This window comes from Calonectris borealis, chromosome 13 (assembly GCF_964195595.1).
Source record: "Calonectris borealis chromosome 13, bCalBor7.hap1.2, whole genome shotgun sequence".
Classification (NCBI taxonomy): Eukaryota; Metazoa; Chordata; class Aves; order Procellariiformes; family Procellariidae; genus Calonectris; species Calonectris borealis.
Genome location: NC_134324.1, coordinates 18387347 through 18412080, shown reverse-complemented (window position 1 = coordinate 18412080; position 24734 = coordinate 18387347). Strand labels below are relative to the sequence as shown.

General features: G+C 40.9%; 1 protein-coding gene across 1 annotated transcript in view; it reads left to right on the top strand.

Moving 5' to 3' along the window:
- TENM1 (teneurin transmembrane protein 1) overlaps nt 1-24734 on the top strand; it is a 349960-nt gene that overhangs the window by 300143 nt on the left and 25083 nt on the right. The window contains exons 24-26 of the mRNA XM_075162386.1: nt 253-407; nt 19236-19602; nt 21398-21908. Coding sequence (XP_075018487.1) covers nt 253-407; nt 19236-19602; nt 21398-21908 — 1033 coding nt within the window. The remainder of the gene's footprint in view (nt 1-252; nt 408-19235; nt 19603-21397; nt 21909-24734) is intronic.

Here is a 24734-nt window from a genome sequence, read left to right as displayed (position 1 = left end):
CTCTGCTGTTTTGTTCTGCTTCTTCCTCATATCTTCTTTCTTTCTCTAAGTCAAAGACAGTCTGATATACGGGTGTGATCTTTCCATATACAGTTTGTATAAGCCTCAAATAAGTAATGAGTAGGGAAAAAAAAAAGTCATACTCTTTTTAATCAGCAGAGTCTAAGAGGAGAGGAGACATTTTAAGCTCATACTTTTTAATCTAGGTAATGTCAGTACTAACACTCTTTTTTACCCTTTCCCTTCACCCAGGTATCACTGTAGATAAGCATGGATTTATTTACTTCGTTGATGGTACCATGATTCGGAAAATTGATGAGAACGGTGTGATCACAACAATAATAGGTTCGAACGGCCTCACATCAACCCAGCCATTGAGCTGTGACTCTGGAATGGACATCACTCAGGTAGACACCTGGTTTTCATGTGTTGTCACTTTTCTACACATTGTGGAGACAGATAACTTAGTTTCTTGTGCAAGGATTATATATCAGAATATGCTGGATGAATAAGATAATTCTGGACTGCACAGTATGGAGTGCATCTTCCATTCACATGATTATTTCAAGGTGTACCACATAAATGCAAAACTATACACTTGTTTTTTTTCAGGACATGGCATATGAATGTGTAGAGGGGCTTATATAAAGAATACATAATGCTTTAGAAGGTTGCTTGCTACTCTGAGATACATCGTCTAAGGGGTTTATCAGAAGTTTAGAGCGCTTTCCTTTAGTCCAGCTTTCAGACTGATTTGCTTGAACTACTAAATGGAAAAAATATATATTCTGTTTACATCTAAGTCTGTTCTAAATCGTGGAGGAGCATTACAGTAAGTAATTACATAATGGCAGTATTGTAGTGAAGCTACTGCATTTCAATACATTTCTCAAAGTGCTTCTCAGTTCTTATTTCAAGAGCAGGGTAAAAGAAATTGGACTAAAAGACACTTATTGCATCTCTAGTTTATGCTAAAGAAGATACATAGATAAACATGAAGAAACATGAATCGTACTCTTGACTAGTCAGGGAGCCACACTTACAGATAGCACAAGGAAGGGGTTGGCCTTTGCTAATAAACACTTGAATTAATCAGCGTCAAAATGGGGGAAAAGCTGTACTTGAAAAAATCTTGAGGCATTCAAGAACATACTAAAGTTATATTATGGACTGTGTAAGCTAATAACCAGGATCCAGTTAATTTTGCTTTTCATTTTCTCCCTGCCCTTTTCTCAGTCCTTCACAACTGGAAAATCACAGTTAAAATACACTGCGTAACAATGGTGAGAGCTTGTTCCTCGTTTTTAAGTAGACTTTGAGTAATAGCAGGTGATTATGATCTTGTATTCACATACATGAAGAATGTGGGGTCAATGTTTTGGGTAGCTTTTACCAGATTTTACAGGGACAAACAATGGAATCTTATGCTGCTGTCACAGAAGCACTTGGGGATCTTATTACTAGAGTCAAAACAGAAAAATTTCCATTTCACCTGTCACTGCACCCTAAGTGTTTGCAAATGTGGGGAGGGGAACCTCGGCTTCCCAGTTCTGGGATAGACAGGCCTTTGTATTCTCTCTGGTCCAGTAGACACGTAATTATTCCATGTAAAGCAGGACAGGGTCAGCTGGCTTAGTTGTGCTAAACCCAAGCTTAAACTAGCCTAGTAATTGTCTTAAGATCATATGGCTTCTGGGCATCTTGGCATCTGCTCTGGCGCCTCTTCTCGCAGGATAGCCAGTCCTGCAGATGAGCAGGAACCCACTCCAGCAAGCAGCGCTCCCCAGCTGGAGGCACTGACTCTCCGCTCCATTGCTACATACGAGCTGGCAGGAGCGATGCTTCGTGGAACTTAAAGCTGCCTGAAGCACATTTGCTTGCTTCTTGGATACATATAACAACTGCCTGGGGCATCAATAACCGGATTAGAGATCTCTGAGGTGCGGGGAATGGTGCCAGGTGCAACGTCTGCTCCCTGCCTTCTCCTTGTGATATGCGTCTCAGGCTGTGCAAATAATTGCTTTACTGGCCATATAATGCGTGGCTGTGTATTTATGTTCAAATTTTTGCTCATTTTGCTCAGTAACAAAATGTCTCACTAAATCTGAAATTGTGAGTTTTGATGGTTTTCAATTCCTTTTAAAAAATGCAAATACCCTTTAGCAAACAAGTTGCAGCATGGGGTCTGGCAAATGCGGAAATAAAATGATTTTTTTTCTTTTTAAATTAAAATGAAATTAAAAAGGTAAACTTTTTGGGCTGAAATCAAATATGCCAAATTTGTAAGTAGATATAAATAGCCCTAAAATCCCATTTTTTGGTAGGTTGGCTACTTGCCAGAAACAGGTTTAGTCTGCCTGTGTTGTCACACAGTTCCAATGCCATGGAGAAAGGGCTTCTGCAAAATCATAGATAAGAAAAAGCATATCATAGAGCAAATTCTTCTTTATATTGCTCTCAGGACATCAACATTCAGCTCGGGTGGGGCCTTCTTTTCATAGAAGCAGAAATAAACTTTTTTTTTCCATGAACAATCCGCAGCACCTACAGGAAACTATTGCTGCACATTTCTGAAAATTTTGCAAATGTTTCAGCATTCTGGGAAATCAAGATATGTTCTTACCACATAGATTGAGATAATTTTCAGCTAAGTTGTGAATGCATGCCAGTAAGTATTCTAAGCAACATAAATGATGCCATATTCAAGTGTCTCTAAAAAGTGGCCATTTTCTAAGTCCAAGTATCGTAATACTTACTGTATAATAATGATAGGTGAAGTCACATTGTTGACAATCTGCAGTACATGTGTATATATAGCTTTTGGAAGCATTTCTTGTTTGGAGGATTTGTTTTGGGGGAGGTTAAGTGAATCTACTTATTAAAATTTTTCACAAAATCCATACTTTTGAGGTTTTTCACATATGCAGTAAAACACAGACACAAAATAAATGCCGAGAATGCAAGTTCTGAAAAGTAACTGTATCAAATTGGCTCGATAGTCTTCTTCCAAAATTGTTGCTGATAACCAGAAAACTCTATGAAATAATCACATCCCCTTGAAGTCAAGCATGTTAATCTGAAATTATATCAATGAAAATAAGGGAATGATATTTTCTATTAGTCAGAAACAATTGTATATCCTTGAAAGACTGCTGAGTTTATTCCAGAATGGCATAAACATAAATGAAAAATGAATTTGGCCCATCTCCACTTAAATTGTTTTTTGGCTAAATTACAAATGGCATTTACATCAAGAGAATGTGGGTTGCTCACAAATTGTGTGTTTAGAGGGACTTATGAAATAGGTTAATAAAATCAATTCTCAAAGCTAAATTTGTTCTGACAATAAAATCAACGACTTGCTCAAAATCAATATTTCTTGATTTACCGAAGTACAAAAATGTACTCTTGAAGTAAACACATAGAATAACTGCCCATTGCAAAAACTGCCATAAATGACAAGCTTTCACTTTAAGGCATTCACTTTAATAAATGAGTTGATTATGAAAGGGTTTAATCATTTATTCCAATATCAGTTTTGATGGAAACACTTCTTATTAATCATTCTGTGTTATTCACCACCTTCTCATTCTTAAGCATCGTATTCTGCATTCATAACAGGGGGAGGGAAGAACAGCTGGGGTTGAAAAGATTGTGTGTTGTGGCAAATAAACTACCAAGCTCTGACTAATTACTTCGATCTCATACTTCACTGTTAATCTGAATTTAGGAGGAAAAGGACGTTTGGTTGAGGTGTTTATATGGTATGCCAGCGTTCTCAGTACTGTTTCAGCATCTACAAAACTTGGATGACTTTTCTTCTCAGCACAGATGATTTTAATGTTCTTCAGTTAGTTAATAAGGAGCAAATCTAAAGAAAATGGTTCTTCAGAGCTAGCTTTATGAATATATATGTGTATATACTCAACATTCACCATTGGTGCCAGGATAGCAGACACCTACATTAAAATCAGTTATTCCAGTATCTTTCATTCTGATAGAGCTGTCATATTTTTTGAAAATGCTGCCTCTGAAACCCTGAATACTAGAACATGAACAAGAGCTAAATTTTAAAGGCAAAACATTTTTCAAGAATATCAAAAGGTGGTGTTGGTCTTCATTTGTTCTGTGATTTTTAATATTCACCTCACTAATCTACAGAACCCAGAATCTGAATGCCGGACTTTTCAGATGAGTGCCCCTCCTGCTTGGTCCTTGGCTTCTTCTAGGTCTGGCTCCCATTCTTCATTTCTTCTTCGGAAGCTGTTTTGTTGTAGGTTAATTAAATGAATGATAAACCCATGTTGAACCTTATACTTTTGCATCTGAGCTGGAGGCCCCATGGATTGAGCTAACTGATCTCCCAGCTGTACGGTCTACTGAGTATCTCCTGTCAAATTGAAGCCCAGCTGACGAGAACAGAATTACCTGCTACATCTCCTACCTTCCCCGTACCCTTTGGATGGGAAGACTATTGTAGGTACTCTAAATCAGGGACATAAGCTTTGGTCTAAAATACTCCTCCTGACTTCTCGAATTACTGCACTGTTGACTGCTCTCCGAACTGGCACCAGCAGTGGGCTGGCTGGGGGGACCACCCCGCAGCAGGAGCTGCGGCAGGGCCTCCTGGCCACAAGCCGCAACGGGAGTGCTGAGGGAGGAGACTGGGATGGAGAATGAAAGAAGGAAAAGAGAGGGGATCATCATTCTGTTTCACTGCCTGATCAATTTGGGCTTGATCCTGGTCTAGATCAGAGGCATCTCTCGGTTGCTCTTTTTCTCAAATGTGCACACACTCGTAGTGTTTGCTGCATCCCTAGGGTATACGGAAATGTTTTAGCCTGGTTATTGGTAGCAAATGAGAGGACATTGTGTGGGTGTGTCTGTCTGTCTGTCAGTATTCTTTTCCTTGCAGTAAATCAAAATCTTGGGCCAATTTCAAACAAATTTGTAGAGGAACACTACCCTTCACAGCAATTAAATTCCTACATGTTCCATAAAAAATATTAATCCAGTTGGAGGAGGGAGACCTAAAGTGCCCTTTCAAAAGGAAATATTGTAGCATGAGCTTTCTTTTATTAAACTCCAGAGATTCCACTCAGGATCTAATAAATGCGCCATTCAGAGGAAAAGCTTCATTTGGTGCTTGGATCTTATTAAACTCCCAAGTCAGTCAGCCATGAGACGGAAGTCCTTAGGAAATCAGACTTCATTAGATCCAGTGTTCACAGAAGTTATATTGACGTTGTGGGAGGTTTTGTGTGAAAGTAAAAACTCTTCAGCTCAGCTTGAGCGATAAGCTTCGCTTCTTTTCTGCCTCCATTGCCGTGGCGATAGCTGAGGAGAGAATTAGCAGATATTTCTACCATCTTGCAATTTCATCCTGTATCTTTCCTCCCATGAGAAATATGTGAGCTGAATTTCCACCACTCTGAACCTCAAGTCATTTATATCTGTGCGAGTGGTAGCAGTTAGTATTTGGGAACTGTTTAAATCAATCTCGAGCACAATCCCTGCAAATATAGAGACCAAACATTTGCAAGGCAACAGAAAATGAATCCCAAGAGCTGTCTCTTAGCCTGTAACCATGGCCTTGTTCTCGTGCTGATGTCAGTCCCGCCAGGCACGAGTCTGCGCCAAAGCAATAGCTCTGGCCTGATTGATGGTGTTAATAACTGTCACTGCTGTGTTCCAAAATGAAAGGTCTGGTTTGAAGACTTTTTCTTGACATTTGCACTTCATCAGCCTTTGTTCAGCAGTTCTCCACGTGAGGGAACCATCTATATTGTGTTGCTTCACATAAACTTCAGTGACACTGCAAAATGCTTTGCTCCCATATAAAAATGCGACAGTGTTACTTATGTAGGCAATTTGCTTGCATAGGTCAAATTAAAAGGCAGATTTCTAGAACAGGGTTTAAAGGCGACCCACGCATGGCAAGAACACCATGTCCTGGACAGCCTACCTTAATGATGGAGGAGAGGGGAGAGAGCAATAGGTAACGCTGTTGATGACCTACTTGAAATAGTGAAGTAAGAGACAGAATGCTGGAAAGCGGGAGTAAAGATGAGCAGAATTGCTTGAAAATGTAGTATATATCTCAAAAATGCAAACGCTGACATTGCTCCCGCAGTCACAAGTGCTGCAGGCGCTCCCCACCAGCATCTGCACAGGCACAACATGCTTCAGTGGCATTGTGGAAGCCTTTTGAGCAGAACAAAAAGCTCCCAGGACATGGTGACCTCACTTGAAAGCAGCAATGAGGGCCTGCTCATCAGAGCAAGCACAGCCTGAACAGAAATTTCGCTGGGTACGGTTGGAGGCAGGAAGGGGAAAATGTGAAAGACAAAAATACGATCTGATGAATGGGTGAGAAACAGTGGGAGTGAGCTGCCAGCATACAAACCAAATAACTGATTCTAGGCTGAAGTACTTTTAAGCCAGATTGAGAGTAGGATATCACAAAGCAACTGCAGGATTACATGGAGCCAATTAATTAATTAGTATTGCAGGTCAGAGGAAGACACACTATCCCTTTAGGTGTTTCTCTACATACCCGACAGTATATACTGCATTCTTGTAAAAGCAGAAAGGGCAAAACGCTTTCTCATTGGCTTTTTTTAACACTAGATGCATAATATTCTAATTGTGTTAGAGCGCTGCATGCCATCAAAAAGCAACAACTTTGTTTTCACTGTAGCAAAGTATTGCAAAACTACCCCTGCTCTTGATTTACTTCTAGTCCTCTGCTGGTGTGAGGCTTTTGATACACTGTTCTAGTTATGTGTAATTAATGTTTCATAAATATTCCAAATCTCTGAACTGTGTTTTTCAGTGCTTTGCAGAAAGATGTTTTATGTGTATTCATGAAATGGCTGAACAAAAAGCACACAAAGCAGAAATGACAATTTATAGGCCCTTTAATTTTTATTTGTGGTCTCTTCTTAGAGGAGACTTTCAGAGCTTTTTTCTTTTTAGAAAAGATCTTTATTATTATTTTTTGTAATTTTTGCTGCATGAAGGAGCCCAGAAAAGCTGTTGGGTTTTTTTCCTGGTATAAAGTTGTCTTATTCTCTGGTTCTTTTTACTCTGCTGCTTAATTTCATGTTCTTTCTTCTCTGGCTTTGCTGGAGTACCAGAGAAGCTAACTAGCGTGGAAGTTGTGGCCCCAGCAAAATCAGCAACTGGTGATTTCGGTTAACTGAAAGGGTGGTGAGTGGTGAGTGTGTAGCAGGGAGCAACTGTATCCTAAGAGAATGTATGTGTTTCTGAAAAATAGACCAAAACAGGTAATGGACAGAGCCTTTACTGAGGCATTTTCAAACCTTTTCAAAAATGAGGCCCCCCCCCCAATTTATTAAGTGTTAATCTTTGGAAACCATAAGCCTATACAAAATAATTCCAGCCATCATAGCATATGCAGGAACGAGCAATCACTAGTATCCATACTTTGAAGCAAAACCAAGCTGAAAGCCTTTTTAAAAAAGGATCTTCAGGTAGAAGATAAAATAATCTTTTCCCAGGAGTAGAGGAGAGGTTAAGTAGCCTCTTTTTAACAGGAACTGAGAGAAAAGAGGCTCATAGGATTAGGACCTCAGGTGGAAAAAAGTCTGTGAGAGCTCATGAATCAAATTTGTAGGTGTATAATATGATTTTTAGAATATCAAACAGAAAGCAGGATGGTTTCATCACAGCTAATTTATATTCTAATCAAATTATTCTATCACTGAATTTGAAATATTAGTCATAGAAGCGAGATACCATGCGATGAAGTCACACTGCAATTTCTTCCTTAAAGCCCAAGTGCTCTTTTTATATTGGTCACCTGCAAAACAGCAATTTATTTCAATTATCTGCCATAAATAATGCATTACTACTGAGGAAAAGACTATGTACATTTTAATCAACTCTTCCAGCAATTGCATCCTTTTCTTTGATTGTTGAGGCAGGGAGTGTTAGACACGTGATGGTGCAGTGAAGACAGACCTCTACTCACGACTTTTCTCTTACTTTGTGCTATACAGAGCTAGATTTAAATTGGGTTTTTTCATCATTTGTCTCTAACGAGAAACTGCAAGAAGGAAGAAACTCCTGTAAGAATGGCTGGCAAGAAGGTAGCAGCTCACCCCTGGGCCTAGGTGCCCTCAAGTGCACCTTCGCGACTAACAGAAACCCCCACGCTCAGCAAATGCCTGCGCGTGCACAAAGCCCCTGTGCGTATCCCCCCAGCAACACCAACACATCCAAGCTGCGCCGCCACCCCCGGGCCTCCTCCAGCTCGCCCACCGTCCTCTCCTGGCCGGGGCCCCAGCGCATCGCCCAGCTCCCCAGACCCCTGACCCTCTTTTAGCTCTCCAGGGAAGGGGTCCCCAGCTGAGAAGCCTGGCTTGTTTCAAGGCTCTCCTGTCAGTCTTTCCCAAGCAACCAACTCATCTGGTTGCTTCACTTCTTATTCTTTATGCGCAAGTAGCCCTTGATTATCTCTCTCGTTTAAATATGGTTTCAGTACGATGGAGTCTAGCTGATGAGTTATTTGTGGCAGAGGCCTTTTATCTGCTGTGCTGAATTACGCTGCTGAAAATGTTTAGCGCAGCTTTGCCAGACTGGTGGGAGTCTGCAGTGGCTTGAGATATATCAGTGACTACACCTGACTTTTTTATCTGTTGAGGAGACATCGTGGACAAAATGTATGCATGAAGAATATATATACACATAATATATACCTATATATGCCTATATAACTATGTCTATATGCATATAGGTATATGTGGTTTCTACGTATACTGCAGAGCTACCATAAGTAATTGGATAGTGAAAGCTGGTCCCTGACACCCTGGAGTCCAAGCCCCAAGAAGGTCTGCTGAGAAGGGAATGTAGATGTTGATGCAGAGGCAGGCTGAGCAGGCGAGCCTTTTCTTTGAATCCAGTTGTTCATCCACAAGGCCTGCCTGTGATTTAAGAAATGTCTGCTTTGATGGAGGCAACTCCTACATTAGCCTTTTTTTTTAAGATTGTCAGGGCTGGTATTGTGTGTATGTTGCTCTCCTCCTCTCACCAACCAACCTTTCACACATCCGTGGGGTAAAGGACCTCCCACAGATGTAACAGGTTTTGTGTGTTATAAAGTGAATAACAATAATAACTGAGCTTTACGTGGAGCTGTCTTTACTGCCTCTATTCCAAGCCTTTCATATTGCCCAGTGTATTCTGGTTTGGGCGTTTGGAAGCGCTTACAGCATTAGGGGGAGGGAGACCAACTGGGCTGGCACAAGTCTGGAGTTTGAGTGCAGGGCAGGTTTGAGGCCAGCAGTCACCAGGGTGGTGGTGTCCTTCCTGCAGAGATGTCGCGCTCTGCTGGGGCAGAAGGTGTTGCATTGACTGGGTCAGGGGAAGATTGTCCTACATCTTAGGGGAGTGAGGACTGGTCTTTGGACTCCTGGTCTGTCTTCATGACAGCACAGATCAGGAGAAAGCTTACAGAAATAAAGGCATAAAACCAGTGTAAGTGAAAAAAGCGATATAGGCATTTAATTCTCTTGTCAGGTCATTGAAATTTTACATAGCTGCGAACTGCTGCATTGGAAAGCTGTAAAAGCAAGTGTGGGTATGGTTGTATGACTGAAAGCATTGCACTGCAATAACCGGCGGGAGGGGGGTCAAAAAAGGCAGCAGAGTGATACTTCTGGCCTGCAAATTGCTCCAGGTGCTAAGGGGAACCGGAAGGTCTGCAGATCCTGTCAAAACACCGCTGTAATAATAACAGCTTACAAAGGGCAGGACTTTGAAGCATGTCAGCACGAGGGAACTCTGGAGGGTGTTGTTCCCTTGCTGCCTGGGTACTTCTTGAGTCTCAAAGCTGGTTATAAGCAAAGACTGCAAAGGTTTTAGTACCAAGAAGTGTTGCTTTGGAGGTATTATTATTAGGACTAAGTTTGCCCTGAGTTATGCTTACAAGCTGCTGAGGTCAGGCAAAAGTAACCTGTGACAACCACAGAAAGTAACGTGGCAGGAGCTGCAGCCCGGGCAATGACAGCTAAGAACGCCTGTTTTCCCCTCTTCATGATACCGGCTTTGCTTCAGCATCTTTTCTACCCTTGTTTCTGCCAAGGAAAAAAAAAAAGAAAAGACACTGTGTCAGTGGAGGAAAAAAAAATGCAAATGTCAAGTCAGAAATTGGTTGTATCCATTTGTAGTGTGCCATACAGAGGTTACATTTATAGCTGTGCTTCATGGAGTTTAGGCCACAGAGAGAGACGCAAACAGAATGATAGAGAGCACCATTTTATGCTGTATGTTACTCTGACAATAACACTCACATTTACAAACAAATTAGCTAAAAATGTCTGAAGGACATTCAGCTTTTACAAACTGTGCCTCATCTCCTGCTGATAGATTCCTTTGGGATGGGTATGGCATGCAAAATGATACACTGCCTTGGAGAATAAATTTATGAAGTTTAGCAATGTAGGTCACATTGCAGGAAAATCATAAATGTCTGAACATCACTCAATAGCCATTCAATCAACTGCTCAAAGCAAAATGGGAAACTGAACAGCGTGTAGCTGTCTCTGGTGAGAACTGGGGAAAGTCATGATATGATGTAAAACCCTTTAGGTCTTCCATCCATATGTATTTCATTTTAATTCTATTTTTCTTGCCAGTTCAGAGTTATATTTCTGTGTCCATATCAATAGTGACAACAAAACCAACGTGTTTTTGCTATTACTACCATGAACTATAAGAAGTGCGTTGGGTGGCTCATGAAAGGTATGCTAAAAATTTGGGGAATCAGGAGAGATCAAATGGTTGAAACTTGGTATAAGTAGCCTAGTCATAAGGAACTAATTTCATTGTGAAATGACTCTAGTATGCTCCCATCCAGAAGGATTTATAACTTACGCTATTTGCTTCAGTCTTGTTGGATTTGGTTTGAAGGAACAAAGAAAAGACGACGTTTTAAAAGGGCGTTTCTAGACCTAGCACTAAGAGATTCCTGTTGCTTTCTAGATCTAGAAAGTGCAGAGAGCCCGAGATACAGAGATTTAGAACTTTGCCAGAGATGTCGAGAGCCTTTCTGAAGACATCTAGCACCTTTGTAGATATGGGGCCTTTCTAGATCTAGAGCTTTTTGGAGCCGGGCGGGGAGGCGCATCCATAGCTTCTGAGCGTGTCTAGAGACTCACTAGATCTTTCTCCTGGGATGCTTTGGAAGCCTTTTAAAGCTTTTTCTCAGAGCCTACCTAGCACTTCTCCAGAGCCCTTCTGCAGCCCTTTCTAGCTCAGCAGGCTTTTCTAGATCCAGTGCCCTTATGGGCCCTTTCTGAATACAGAACTTTCCAGGGACCCCTTCTAGGGCCTCCTGCACATCCCTGTCCCCCACCCCTTTGTTCTTACTGTTTTGCTTTGTAGTGCTTTCCTGAGCCCTTCTAGGTCTGGAGCCTTTCTATGCCTTTCTAGATCTAGAGCTCAGCTACTGAAAATGAAAAACTTTATTTAGCTATCTGATTAGGAACCTGTTGGAAACCTAATTTCAGGTGCACTTTTAAAATCTTTGTCTAGAGCCTTTTTGAAAGGCAAGAAAACCGAGTGCCTCTCCTTTTACATCCAGGTTGTATCCATCCCAGCCTTGAGATACATTATTTAGTTGAGTGGTATTTCTTTAATTTTGCTTGAAAAAACATTAGTCCTAGACTTTATCCTTGTAAGCTTTTCTGGCACAGTCTGATAATGCATATCCAAATACACATCACAGCAGTAACCGATGGCCTTAGCTGACATAAATTTAAAGCAGAGTGCCTGCTTACAGTCTCAGACTAGAATCAAACACTCTCCAGTGCGTTTTCTTGCAAGTATCTAATCAATGTAAATACTCACATAAAAGGATTGCTGCATGGAATGCAGTTGTCTTGTTTGTTCTGCAAAATGCAAGATGCCTAATTTTTTTTATTAGCTATTTGAAGTCTAATAGCAGTATGTGTTTGCTTTCAATGCAGCATGACAGCTAGTTAGATTTTGCTCAGTTGAAATATCTATTGTGTAAATATTTGTTAAAAATTAGTTGCAGAAAATCATGTCGTGATAACAATTAATCTTGGTGCTAATTTCTGTAAAAGTAAGGACTCAAATTACTTCAGTTGCTTTTTCTGCCTAGAATTTTTTATATCCATGTGAAAAAAAAATGTATAAAGATAAAAATCAAAATTTTCTATAGTTGTTTTGCTTTAACTCTCTGCTACAGTTTAGTAAAGAATTAGTTTACTCTTACAATGGATTAAAAAAAGCTATTACTATTGAATTGTGTATCGTTGTAGGTATTTGCTATAGAAGATGCCCTGCCATAAACATGAATTGCAGAATATCTATTTTTCCCATCCTTCTTTCTTTCACTTGCAGAAGTTGTGTTTGTGAGTTTAATGGTGTAACTCTTAAGGGAAAGCTTAAATCACAGAAGTTAATTTGCATTTTCTTGTGAAAGCTGTGGAGTTAGCATTTGTTCTGATCGTTGCAGGAATGTGTTTTGCAGCCCTGATCTGGCTGAGGAGGCGGTTGTGGCTCCAACACACCCGACTGGCAACCTCCTGGCAGCAGCTCCTCATCCTTCGCTTCCCCCAGTCTCACTTTCTGCCCAGCCCTGGGGTCAGGGGAGCGCTGCCCTGAGGAGCAGGGCTGTTGTCGGAGGCAGTTTCCTGGGCGCAAATCTGTAGGAAGTTTTAATTTCAATAATGTAATTTAAATCTTAATTTTCAGTTTGACTCAGGATTCAGGGCAGAGTCAGAGTATTTGAGTGATATATTCACAGTGGCTGGTGTTGCTCAAAGGCAGGGCTTTTGCTTTCTTTGCTTTTTTCAGTTTTGGAAATTTCATTTCTATGTATCCTCTCCTCCTCTCAGTTTTCAGGCCAGATGCTTTTATGAACCTCAGTAGTTATTGGAAGCAAAAGACACCACAACGTACTAGCACCAGCATCCACTGTTCTCAAACAGCTTTTAATTACTGTCTTAATTAAAGCTTTTCAAGATCTTCCTCCCACCTTTTCTGCATTGGCAGCGCACTGCCTTTCTGTATCCAGAACTTCTGAGCCCAAAATGGAAAGATGAAGCCAAAACTAGTGACAGATTTATTAAGATTTATGCAGCCTTACTTTTGTGCCGCTTTGTCTGACAAGCGCGGGACCTGGAAGCGCAAGTTAGAAAGTGAGGCAAAATGGAAACAGTCCTGTTGTTAGCTAGATTTCACCTGGGACCACCTGGTCCCGCTCCCTCCTTTTGGCCATGCAAATTAACTGCAGCGGCATGTTTGGAGGACATTTATTGCCACTCCAGCACTGGAGACGTGTTTGGGTTAGATTCAAATTCATGGTCTATTTTGAGATGTTTTAATTGAAGAGCCTAAGATTCTTCCTCTCAGAGGTACCGGCCGGCTCGAAATACTTTGTTAATTCTTTCTGAGCATTTAAAAAAGTATTTCTTTCATAGCCTGTATAAACCATGGGTACCATGTTTAAACAGACTTAAATGGCTTAGGAATCTAAGTCCCATTTATTTTCATAGTCAATGGGCTTATGTGATTGTGGATAATATTTCCTCTACTATTACATAAAGATGGTGTGAAACTTGTCCCCATAGAAATCAACTTTTCCTATCAATTTAGTAGACCCAAGATTCCTCTTACAGTCTTTGAAGTTGTGAAGCAGAAAAAAAATCATAAAAAAGAAATTATGAAACAAGAAGAGAGCTGGAAAGCGAGAGCATAGCGAATCTTGTGGCAAGAGAAGCGAAGACAAGCGGTGAAAACCGTTGCGGTGGTGCCTTGCCTTCACGTTCCCGCGCTGGGTCCCTCATCCGCTGGCAATAATTGATGGCAAAGGCAGGTTGGCGGGGAGACAACCCGAGCCATGACGCCGGAGAACTGGTGGCCTCGGACCTCTGAGCTGCATCTGTAAATGTGCCACAGCTGCTTTCCCAGCCCAGGGCAGAAAACAACGGTCATTAGGCTGTTTAACGAACTCATTTATTTGGGTTTTTCACTGGGGAACGATGAATGCAGAGAGGGCAACATTTGTGAATTTTAGAGCAGGCACTGCTACAGCTGAACTGTATAATTCTGAATTTTATAATATGCAGTATCAGGAGCATGAGAAACAAAGGCTGCTTCGGCGTGGGAGGAGGCTGTAATCCCACCACGGGGAAGGGTTCCCCAGTGTCAGACCGCAGGAGCTGAATTGTGTCTCTGTGTGCCATTAAGAAAGAAGCTAAGCTGCTGAGAGGAGCTGACAGTGTCAGTGTCAACAAAGGAAAGAGCCCAGAAGTGAGAGCAAACTGACAGAAAATGATGAAAAAATATCCGTCGTTGTCAACTGTGAGAAAACAGAGAGAAATACATGTAGTGAGACATCCTGTAAAAAGTTCAGGAAAGCAGAACTGGTCTCCTTCAGCCTTGTAAACTATACGCTCACTCCTGATGTGCGAGTCCTTCCTCGGAGCCATGTCTCTCGCAGAAGGAAGGAGAAAGAAGGGTTTGGGTAGGAAGAGAGAAAAATGCTATTTGGAAGGACGTTGTGGTGAGTAAAAGGGTTTGGCTTGAAAACAACAGCTGAAGTGAGTATAAGTAAGAGGAGATGAAAAAATGAAGTTAGCAGCAAAAGAGAAATATGGAGGATGTTATGATCAGGTCTGCAAATGCGTATCGTAGAGCTGAACAAAGGCAAAGGTAGCATCAACAGAGCACTTGAAGCTGAGCATTACAGAGAGGAGGTAATCCATCAGTCAGGACTATCAGAAAAATTTTGGCCTGAATTTCATGCTACGACATGAAATTGAATAAAAATATACCAGCAATGCATGGCAAGAAATGAAAGCAATGGTGAAGCCTTTTTAGGGATTTATGCAGCTTCTTTTAATCCATGATAAATGAAACTTATCCCAGTGAAATTTACCCCCGCAACCAAACAGTTAAGCTCTTCAAACCTGCATCTGCAGACAAGGATAAATTTTTCCCTCTTTACTTTTCTTACTTTGATATGAATGGTAGAATTTGTTTGATCTGATTTGTTTAAAATAGTACCAAAATGCCACAGCCATAACATATCATGCAAAATGTGCAGAAACTTTTAGCCACATGGTCAAAACCAAAAGTGAAACAGTATTCTTCACAAACTAACACTTAAATGTTAGTGTGTACTTCTGCAGGCGTGTATGTTTAAGAAGTATAAGAGCGCAGGCTCTCCTATCAGTGCTACTTTGCAAAAAATGTTATTTAGTTAGTTGTAAAGCTTTGCTGTGGGAAAAATATTTAAATATTTCAAAACCAGGTAGGTAGGCAGATAGAGAGTTATACAAGCACATGCATATTTTGCAAGAAAGCAACAAAGAAAAAAAATACCATTTGGGTCTGAGAGCTATTTAACTACCTAAATGTAGATCTCCCAGTGAAAATTCATTTAAACTGAAGCCACCTTAGTGCACTTTGTGTTTTCCAGAACAGTTGACATGAAAAAATGTATTAGAAAGCCAGACCAGTAGGTGTTAATTTCGCACTTCTCAAACCAGAGATTGATTATTAGATATAGCTGGAGCCTTTATCTTGACAGTTAAATGCTGAATTCCCAGAAGAGTTGACATGTTAATACTTATATGCAAAAGGTCTCATTGCTCAAGGGTTCACTTGTTTCGGCAGTGATTTTCATTGCATATACTCAGTGAACCAAACCAGAATTGTTACCTGAAAATTTCAATCTGTGAAGAATGTGAGGTACTGGCTGCTACTGAACAAACCTTGTCTGTTTGTTTATAATGGGATAATCGGCAATGCCATTTCTATACACTGCTCAAAAAAAGAACCCATCAAATATAAGAAAAAACACTTGCAATTGGCCCCAGTTTGAGTTATAAGAAAAATATACATTAAATGGGAGAGGACTTTTTACAGGAGCTTATGAAGTACTGCTTCAAATTAAAAAGTGTATTAACTGATTTCATATTCTAATCCTAACTGAGGTTTTGTCTGGAAAAACTTTTTAATAGGCACAGTCATACCTGATAAGAACTGAAGTGCTTCTCTGTAATATGTTTATTGGCTCTGAATGAAGCACAACTGATGGTTTGGTCACAGAAACCTGCCAGAGGGCAGCTTGCTTTAAAAGAAAAGAAACAACCAGTGACTTTCAAGGTAACAGTGAACCTGAGGGTGCAGTTACACTTCAGCTTAAGCTGATTTAGGTGATTAGTTTTTAGCCAGCAAACTGTCCTGAACCTGCTCTCTGTAGGAGCACATAAACACTGGCCTTGCTGCTGGGGGCTGCACTGGGGGAAGGGACGGGGTGGGACTGCAGCAGCCCCAGCTTACACCAGTTTAAGAAGCCTTGAAGTCTCATTCTGACAAGAATGATGCCAATTTTTTCTAAATCTGTGAAATTCTTCTTCAGATTAGGAGTGCTCAGGGGTTTGTGTTTGTATGTATGTTTAATTTCAATTGGCCTATTTCACCTTTTTTCCCCCCCCAGTTGCACTAGCATAAGCTTGCAGTGAGCAGCAGCTGGTTTTTGTGCTGCAATCTCCAGACAGGTACATGCTAGCTTTAATATTTCACCTGGGATTAAACCATTAATACATCCATGACCGCTTTAAACCCAGGAAGGAGAAGCTGTAGCCATACCTTCTGTGAGCTTTGCAGAGCAGAGAGCTAGGCAATGGTTCTGGTGTAGTAACGAAAATTGTTTAGGTGTTTCCAACTAAAATTTTGCTTACTTTTGCCATAATGCAGCTAGATTTACAGATGTGATCAGTATGAAAGCAAATATGCTTGCAGTTAACAGCTGTTAAGACTAAGCTTTAGGCACATTGCTGCAAGTGAAATGGACGGTTGCATAAAAGTTTATTCTATCTCAATAAACCAAATCAGCCTCAAATCAACCAGAGAAAAAGTTGTTTTGGCCCAGACCAGTCCCTGTTTATCTGCAAGACACCAGGCATGCCCGCACAGTGGGAGGAATTCAAATTACTCACTGGGCAAAGGCAGTGTGGCTGGTCCACGAAGGAAACCCAGCGATTAAGTCACAGCAGGTACTATGCAGAGTCATTATGGCAAAAATAGATAGTTTCAGCCCAAAGTTTTCATCACTAATAATCTAGTTACAGTTAATCAAAGATTATTTTTACAGCAGAGCAATCTGTGAAGGAGGCCGTTAACGTTGAAGGTGTCTGTTTCCCATTAAAAGTAATCCATTTACTTTGATAGAGCAATCAAATGTTCTGCATTAAAGGTACACTGCAAATATGTTTTTTTCCAAGTTTCCTGAAGATAACCTTGTAGAGATTTTTACGCTAACTAAAGAGTTTTATTTGGTGCCCCAGTGAACTCTCAGTTGAAGCATGAGCTAACAGCAGTGTGTAAACCAGCCCTAGCACAGTGGGTGGAATCTGGGCAGTCTCACACACACACAGAAATCAGCACCTTTATGGGAGGAATCTGTTTCCAACTGTTTCACCACATTTATCATCATTTGGAAGGACTCTACCAGCTGGTTCAGAAGAGATCTTGAACCCAACAGCATTAGTCTTAATGCCAGTTATTATGCTGTCTAGTAAAACGGACTGGGCACAAGGAGGAATTCGATTACTCCGTGTGCCTTCATAATCGTGTGGTGCACCACGTAACCACGCAGGGCGAGACACGGTAGCCGCAATGCCCTCACTTTATTAAAACATCAATTATCAAACCAGCAATGTACTTCTGGAAATGAGATTATTCAGGAAATACTGATGCTTGAGAAAGGGAGAGACTTGGCCTCCAGCCTGGTTCCTGAGCTGACCCCAGGCGAGCAGGTGGCTTGCGATGGCCACACATTCCACCATATGTTATTCCTCACTGCTGAGCATTGTATTAGCATCTGCAGTCTCTAAATTCATAGATCTTTTAATTAGCACAGCGGAAAAATGAGCAAAACCAGCAACAAAATCAGTAAACGAAATAATAGAAGCTTCTGTGACATATAAAGCATATAAAACCGTTACATTTTAGCCTGGTATTTATTCTCTTCTGGTGATTGAAATATTTAGTCCAGAAAAATTCCACTCAGATAAAAGCAGCCATCTCTTCACGAAGGATAACAAGCAAAGCATCCTGAGACAAGACAAAAATAGGCTGTCTTGCAATCTCAGTGGCTCAGTTGTTCTCTGACCTTTCCATAGACAAGCTGCAGTCCAAATCCTCCACTGGCCATTAGCTGGCGAGAGGGACCAGTCTGCTCTGTTGCTGTTTCCCAATTCAGCGATCCTGCACTGCCTACTGAGCTTTCTCAACAGGCGGAATTTGAAGCTCTGGCCAGTACATGCTACAATCACAGGCTACATACTGGTTGTATTTCAGGTTGACAGGCTACCCCACCTTTATTTGGGAGCATGTTTAATTCCTCCAGATCCTGATGCAACAGGCACCAGATGAGTGAGGTCATTCTTCTAGCGTTTCCTCCAGCGTGGTTTGGAAACTTTGCTTGGTTGGGACTCTCGCCTGCGTGGAAAAAGGCAAAAAGCTAACCTTAAATATGAAGAATTTACTTAATCTATGACTGAAATACTGAATTCATAAAGCAAAATCATTATAAGTAATTACGACTTGGCTATTGTATCATGTGAAGTGTGATATATTGGTGTATTATTATGTTACAAAGAATTAACGAGCTTATATTTCTTATGGCATATAAGTCTCATTAAAATTTCTTGGTTTGTAAATAAATTGTGGAAATGTGTCATACTCTTCTAGTATGCTGTTTTCCTTTGATACTGACAGTCAATTAAAGTGTTAGGACATTGACAACCTCTAGCTGTTTTCCACTCTGCCAGTGTTGACTGCAACCTTGAAACAATAACATTCAGACCTGGAAAATTTTCTGGCTGATGTTGCATGACATAAAGTGTGTGTTTTTATTTGCATGACTGCATAGGTATAATAAAGTTCCCACCTTAATGGACTTGTGCAAATACCTCTCAGAGGGTGCTAAATTACTTTTCAAATCAAGTTTTGTTCCACACTGGACCTGGACCTCAGTAAAGCGTATGCTCGTTGGCTTCTTCTGCCAAACCCAATTAAAGGTACATCCTAGAGAAGCGGTTCTGGGCGAATCCACTGAGTGCCTTGACGACATGGTGATCAGAGATGGTTGAGTGAAACTGCCTTACTGTCTTAATCATTCTTTTTTCTTTTTTTTCCCCTGCCTTCCCCTTAATTTTTTTTTCCAGGTGCGGTTAGAGTGGCCAACAGACCTCACAGTGAACCCTCTAGACAATTCACTGTATGTCCTGGACAACAACATTGTCCTGCAGATCTCTGAGAATAGGCGCGTGCGAATTATCGCAGGGCGCCCCATCCACTGCCAGGTGCCAGGCATCGACCACTTCATCGTCAGCAAGGTGGCCATCCATTCAACCCTGGAGTCAGCCAGGGCCATCGCTGTATCTCACAGCGGGATACTCTACATTGCAGAGACAGATGAAAGAAAGATCAACCGTATACAACAGGTCACAACCAACGGTGAGATCTCTATAATCGCTGGAGCCCCGTCAGATTGTGACTGCAAGATTGATCCTAATTGTGACTGTTTTTCAGGTAAGGCGATGCTAGTTATTTCCTGTCTCTCATCTGTTGAGATCCCCTGGCACAGCTGCAGATTAGCGAAGTGACAAGGGGAAGGAGAGACGGGCAATGATTCCGTTTCCTTGGAAAGCCGAAAACCTTATCAGCAGCTCTTTGTGTATTTAATCCGTTGGATGTAGAGATGCGAGTCTTCCAGTTGGCACTGGAGGAACCTCAGGGTGGTCTTAGCTTTTCCTCTTTTGGAACAGAGATTACACGCTGTTCAAAATTAGCTCCCAGTCTGCCTTTCTGTGTCAGCTATGTTTGCCCGTGTTGAAGGTGGTACCGGCCCCACTGAGATTGCACCTAAGTGCTATGGGATCAGGCAGCCCTTCTCACCAAGCAGAGTACCAAGGTGTTTCACATCCAGTGAAAAACACTAGCTTATGCCTTCTCATGACTTGTGTCACACTGCACGACCAGCAAAATGATGCAAACACATAATGTTCAGAATTTCTTCTTTGTGTGTTTTAAACTGGAACAGCCAGTGCCAGGCCCGCACTGCACCACTGGACATTCTCAGCAACACAGCTCCTCTCCCCTGCATGCACCAAAACAAATTGTGGCTTTTTTTTTCATAAAAACGTATTTCATAATGGGACAAAGGACAGCATTCCCATATACAGAGGTGTGCAGTATGTTGTCATCTTGTCATCTGTAAGAACCACTGTGTTCAGCTCCATAATGTCATCATAATTCTTAAGCCTCTCATTTCAAGTAAAAGGTTAATTACTGACAAGAAAACATTAAGTATGTCAAGAATGGAGAGAAAAAAATGTAAATGGTCTTCCAGAGAAGGTGGGTTGCTGACCCAGCATTGTAATGATAATCAAAGCTTCACGTGCATTGCCAAGTGCTGCCCGCTTCAGTTACCGCTGTGGTAGACCAGTGCTGAAAAGAATCCTGTTCAGGGTTCCTATTGAGGGAAACTGCCCTCAGTGCTGAAAAATTAAAAACTGTGGCAAATCTAATGACTGTGCCAGTGCTGGGTTGGTGAAAGGCAGGGTCAGAAGACCAGCTAATTTGTCCATCTCCAAGGAAGCACAGGGTATGCTCGAGATCTCCGCCGAATTTCATTTCTCAGTCAGGAGAAGGGGAGCAATACAAATGGTAATGTATTTTTCTCCAAGAGTGAGGTTTAATATGCTTTCTTGCTAGTTACAGAAAATCCTGCTCATGTAAAGTTATTTTGATATGCATATACAGCCCGTGATAATGCAAATATTCTCCTCAAACCTTGAAATACACAAACCAAGTAAATTATCAAGTGATACTGGAAGGATCTGGTTTCTCAAGGCCCTTTTTGACTGTTATTCTTGTTTTGTTCTCCTCTAGTGTTGAGTTTTTAATAAGTATAAACTAATCTTTTCTTCAGTGTCATTTTAGCTGAATTACTGGGGTTTATTTTCTCTTTGTTTTATTTATTACACGAATCTACTTCAACTGCATGCCAACAAACAAATAGTAGGGAATGAAACTTCAGGTGTCGGTTTTTTTCTTTCACAATTTTGCCATCAATGCTTTCCTGAGCAGCAGGGTTTTGGCCTTAGCAAAAATGGTGTAAATTAGATAATTTATATTCTTGCTTGTCTTCACTGAGACTGATTTAGAATTGCACCAACCTTAGATGATACGGATTTAATTAGTTGGAAGAAGATACTGTTTTATTGACCTGTAAATGATACTGAGGAGAAGCAGTGTGTCAGGCTATGGGGATCAGCTTAAATATGGACATTACAGATTACTAAAATTACCATTTCTCCTCCAGGTGATGGTGGATATGCCAAAGATGCAAAGCTGAAAGCACCTTCTTCTCTAGCAGTCTCTCCTGATGACACACTGTACATAGCAGACCTTGGCAATGTTCGCATCCGTGCAGTCAGCCGAAACAAGGCTCACCTCAGTGACACGAATATGTATGAGATTGCGTCGCCAGCGGACCAGGAACTGTATCAGTTTACCATCAACGGCACCCACCTGCACACGCTGAACCTCATCACGAGGGACTACATTTACAATTTCACCTACAGCGGGGAAGGGGATATTGGCACCATCACCAGCAGCAATGGGAATTCGGTTCACATTCGCAGAGACACGAGTGGGCTGCCCCTGTGGGTCGTGGTGCCGGGGGGCCAGGTGTACTGGCTGACAATAAGCAGCAATGGGGTTCTGAAAAGAGTTTATGCCCAAGGCTACAACCTGGCTCTGATGACATATCCTGGAAACACGGGGCTTTTGGCAACCAAAAGCGATGAAAATGGATGGACAACTGTGTATGAGTAAGTCCATGACATTAAATGCCTGATGTAAGGAACCCTACTTTAAATGAACATTGAAATTTTTTTAGTCGGTTCTAGTAATTTAAAAAGCCACTCCGCTACTAACACTGCATGAGAAAGGACAAGTAGTGCTGTTGCACTACAATTAAACCCTACCATTTCTTAAGTGCCAAGGCCTCTCATATGTAAAAGCTATGTACGTAGTGCCCATGAAGCGTAGCAGAAACTGCCTGAGATTATACTTCATTTGCACTTTATTATTGTGAATCTGTTTCTCTAAATGAAAATATGATTGTGGAATTTTTTGTAACTAAAGAAGTAGAGGCAAGTTGTGATATGAATCAGGAATTTGTAAAATTCCTGAGGAAGGCAAAAAGGGGAAGATTAGCATATGCATTGGAGAAGGGAGTGTTGCAAAGGAAATTGAGAATTTCAGTGGAAGGAATATTCAAAGATGAGAGTGGACTTGTCTCTGTCAGCAGGGGAGGAGGATATATAATAACAAAAGGATATGTAACAGCAAAAGGCTATATGTAAGGGGAGTAGGAATGGCCTCGTAAGCAAGACTTTCAGGAGACCTTTGACGGGACTTCTGAAGAGCAAGACAAGACAGTTAAAGATGCAGTCAGAACATCCCAATCTGGTCCCAGAGAGAGAACAACGCAAGAGAAAGTTCATTTTTGATTTATAAAGAGGTGCGATGTATCAGGATTTCTCATTATTTATAATTAATTGTCATAATCCATGTTTGAGGATGTGACAAGTGATGCATGGAAATCATATGTTAACATTGCAGTATTAGTTCAGAGTCTTCAAGGAGGATAATAATGCCTGCTTTCCGTGGAGCACAGGAGTTCATGGTCAAAAACTAAAATGAAAAGCCATCCAGGTGAGATATGAACAGAAAACACATTGAGGAGAATTCAGTTACTGCATAAGTCACCTGGAGAGGTAGTTGAGTCACCATCGTTACAGGTTTTTAGAATTACGTTTTCTTAAAATGGAAGTAGGATAAAAGCAGAGAAAACTGCTGCCTAGTGCGTGGGATTTTTTATTCAAAGGGATGTTTTTCCATCCTGCCCTCTATTATTCTGCCAAAGACTAAATTGATAGGGTGGACATAATTATAAACCATTAGAGAGGGCCATTTTTGACAATACGTGGGAAAGCAAAACCATACAGGGCCGTCCTGGTTCAGTTCTCATTATCAGGCATCTGTTAATACAAATTTATCTTGCAACAAGCTCACTGTTGTCCTGGTGCTGTTTAAACACTGCTCTGTTACCTTTTATAACCAGAACTGACTTAAAATATATGCTTCTTTGTAATAATTTCAACACTGAGAGTGATCCATTTAAATCCCAACTTAAGGATGGCGTCAATCCAGACCATGAACCAATGACACTTTCAAAAAGCTTTTACAGTAGCTCCAAGTCATGCCTATTACTTCTTAAAATGCTGAACACCATGCATTGTTGCAGGGCCTTGATTGTTAGAGCATGTTAGAGCAGATTATTTTTAGTCATGTGCTTCTCAATCTTGGTCTTCTTCCTCTGTCCCATTGACATCGAGTGTAAACCGTTTCACACAATTGTTGCTTGTTCCCGTTGTCTTTTGGCAGGTTGTTTGTTAAAGTATGACTCAAGCATTGTAAGATCTTTTAAAGGACTTCACCTGCTTGCAAGTGCCTCCTGTTGTACGTAATACAGATTTCTGCACAAAGAGATACCTGTGCCTTGAAAGGATTGATATGATGTATATGATTAACGCAAAGAAATTTTGCTGAATTAAACAGTTTTTCATACTTTCATAGCTTTAACTGCAGGCTAGGTAACACTGTCCTCACTGATGCTTCGAGTTGTCCAGGCTTTGCACGACTGTGCACTTCTGCCAGACTAGATCAGTCAGGAGAAATCAACAGAATTACAGTTGTTAGCATTACAAAAACAACAGCAGAATTAAATAGGGAAGTCATGTCATTAATATTTATGTTCAGTCCAATATTTTAAGTCATCTTCATAATATATTACAGATTTCTGAATGGCTGATACGCAGAACATCACCCAGTCTGCTGCAGTCAGAGGGGCAGTTGACTATAATCAGCGCTGTGCTGAGTAGATGTGCTTTCAGGAGGTGCTGCTCACCTTCTGCCATAAATAGGTCATGCGGCATGATAGTCCTTAGTTATCCTTTAACCAGACATTATTTTCCAGACAGGTCACATTCTGAACTGACACCCGATTCCAGTTTGAAAATTAGATTTGTTCTGAAGGGGCTACTTATATGTGAATTGCTTCCGACTCCTATATGAACATAGTATTGGAGCTAAGAGAATTATCATATGAGCAACTTTCAAATTGCTTGGAATCATCTTCTCTGCTTAAGCTAGATTTCACATCCAAAAGTTCAACCCATGGCACTGTCAAGCTGAAATAGGGATGAGTTTGTTTAACAACACGTATCACACATACTTGGGAATATGAGCAAAGATAATGAACTGTTCAGAACATCTACCTGTATGTCAGATTCACTCACAGAGGGAAATTATTAAGAGGTAGAAAACCACCTACAAAAGTACTTGTCATCCATCTACTCTAACCTGATGGAATGGAAGTACTGAAAGAGCTCTTGCATAAAATTATAGCTAATGTACAATTTTCAGTCATCTAGATTTTTTTAATATTGTATCATTAAAGCTGTAAAAGGGGAGGGGGAGCACTGGGCCTCTATTAAATCAAGGACAAGAAAACACCTGCAAGAAACAACTCACTCTGAAAAAATTAATTAGACCGCTTTCCCTTTGAAATTGTATAACTCTTAACTGTG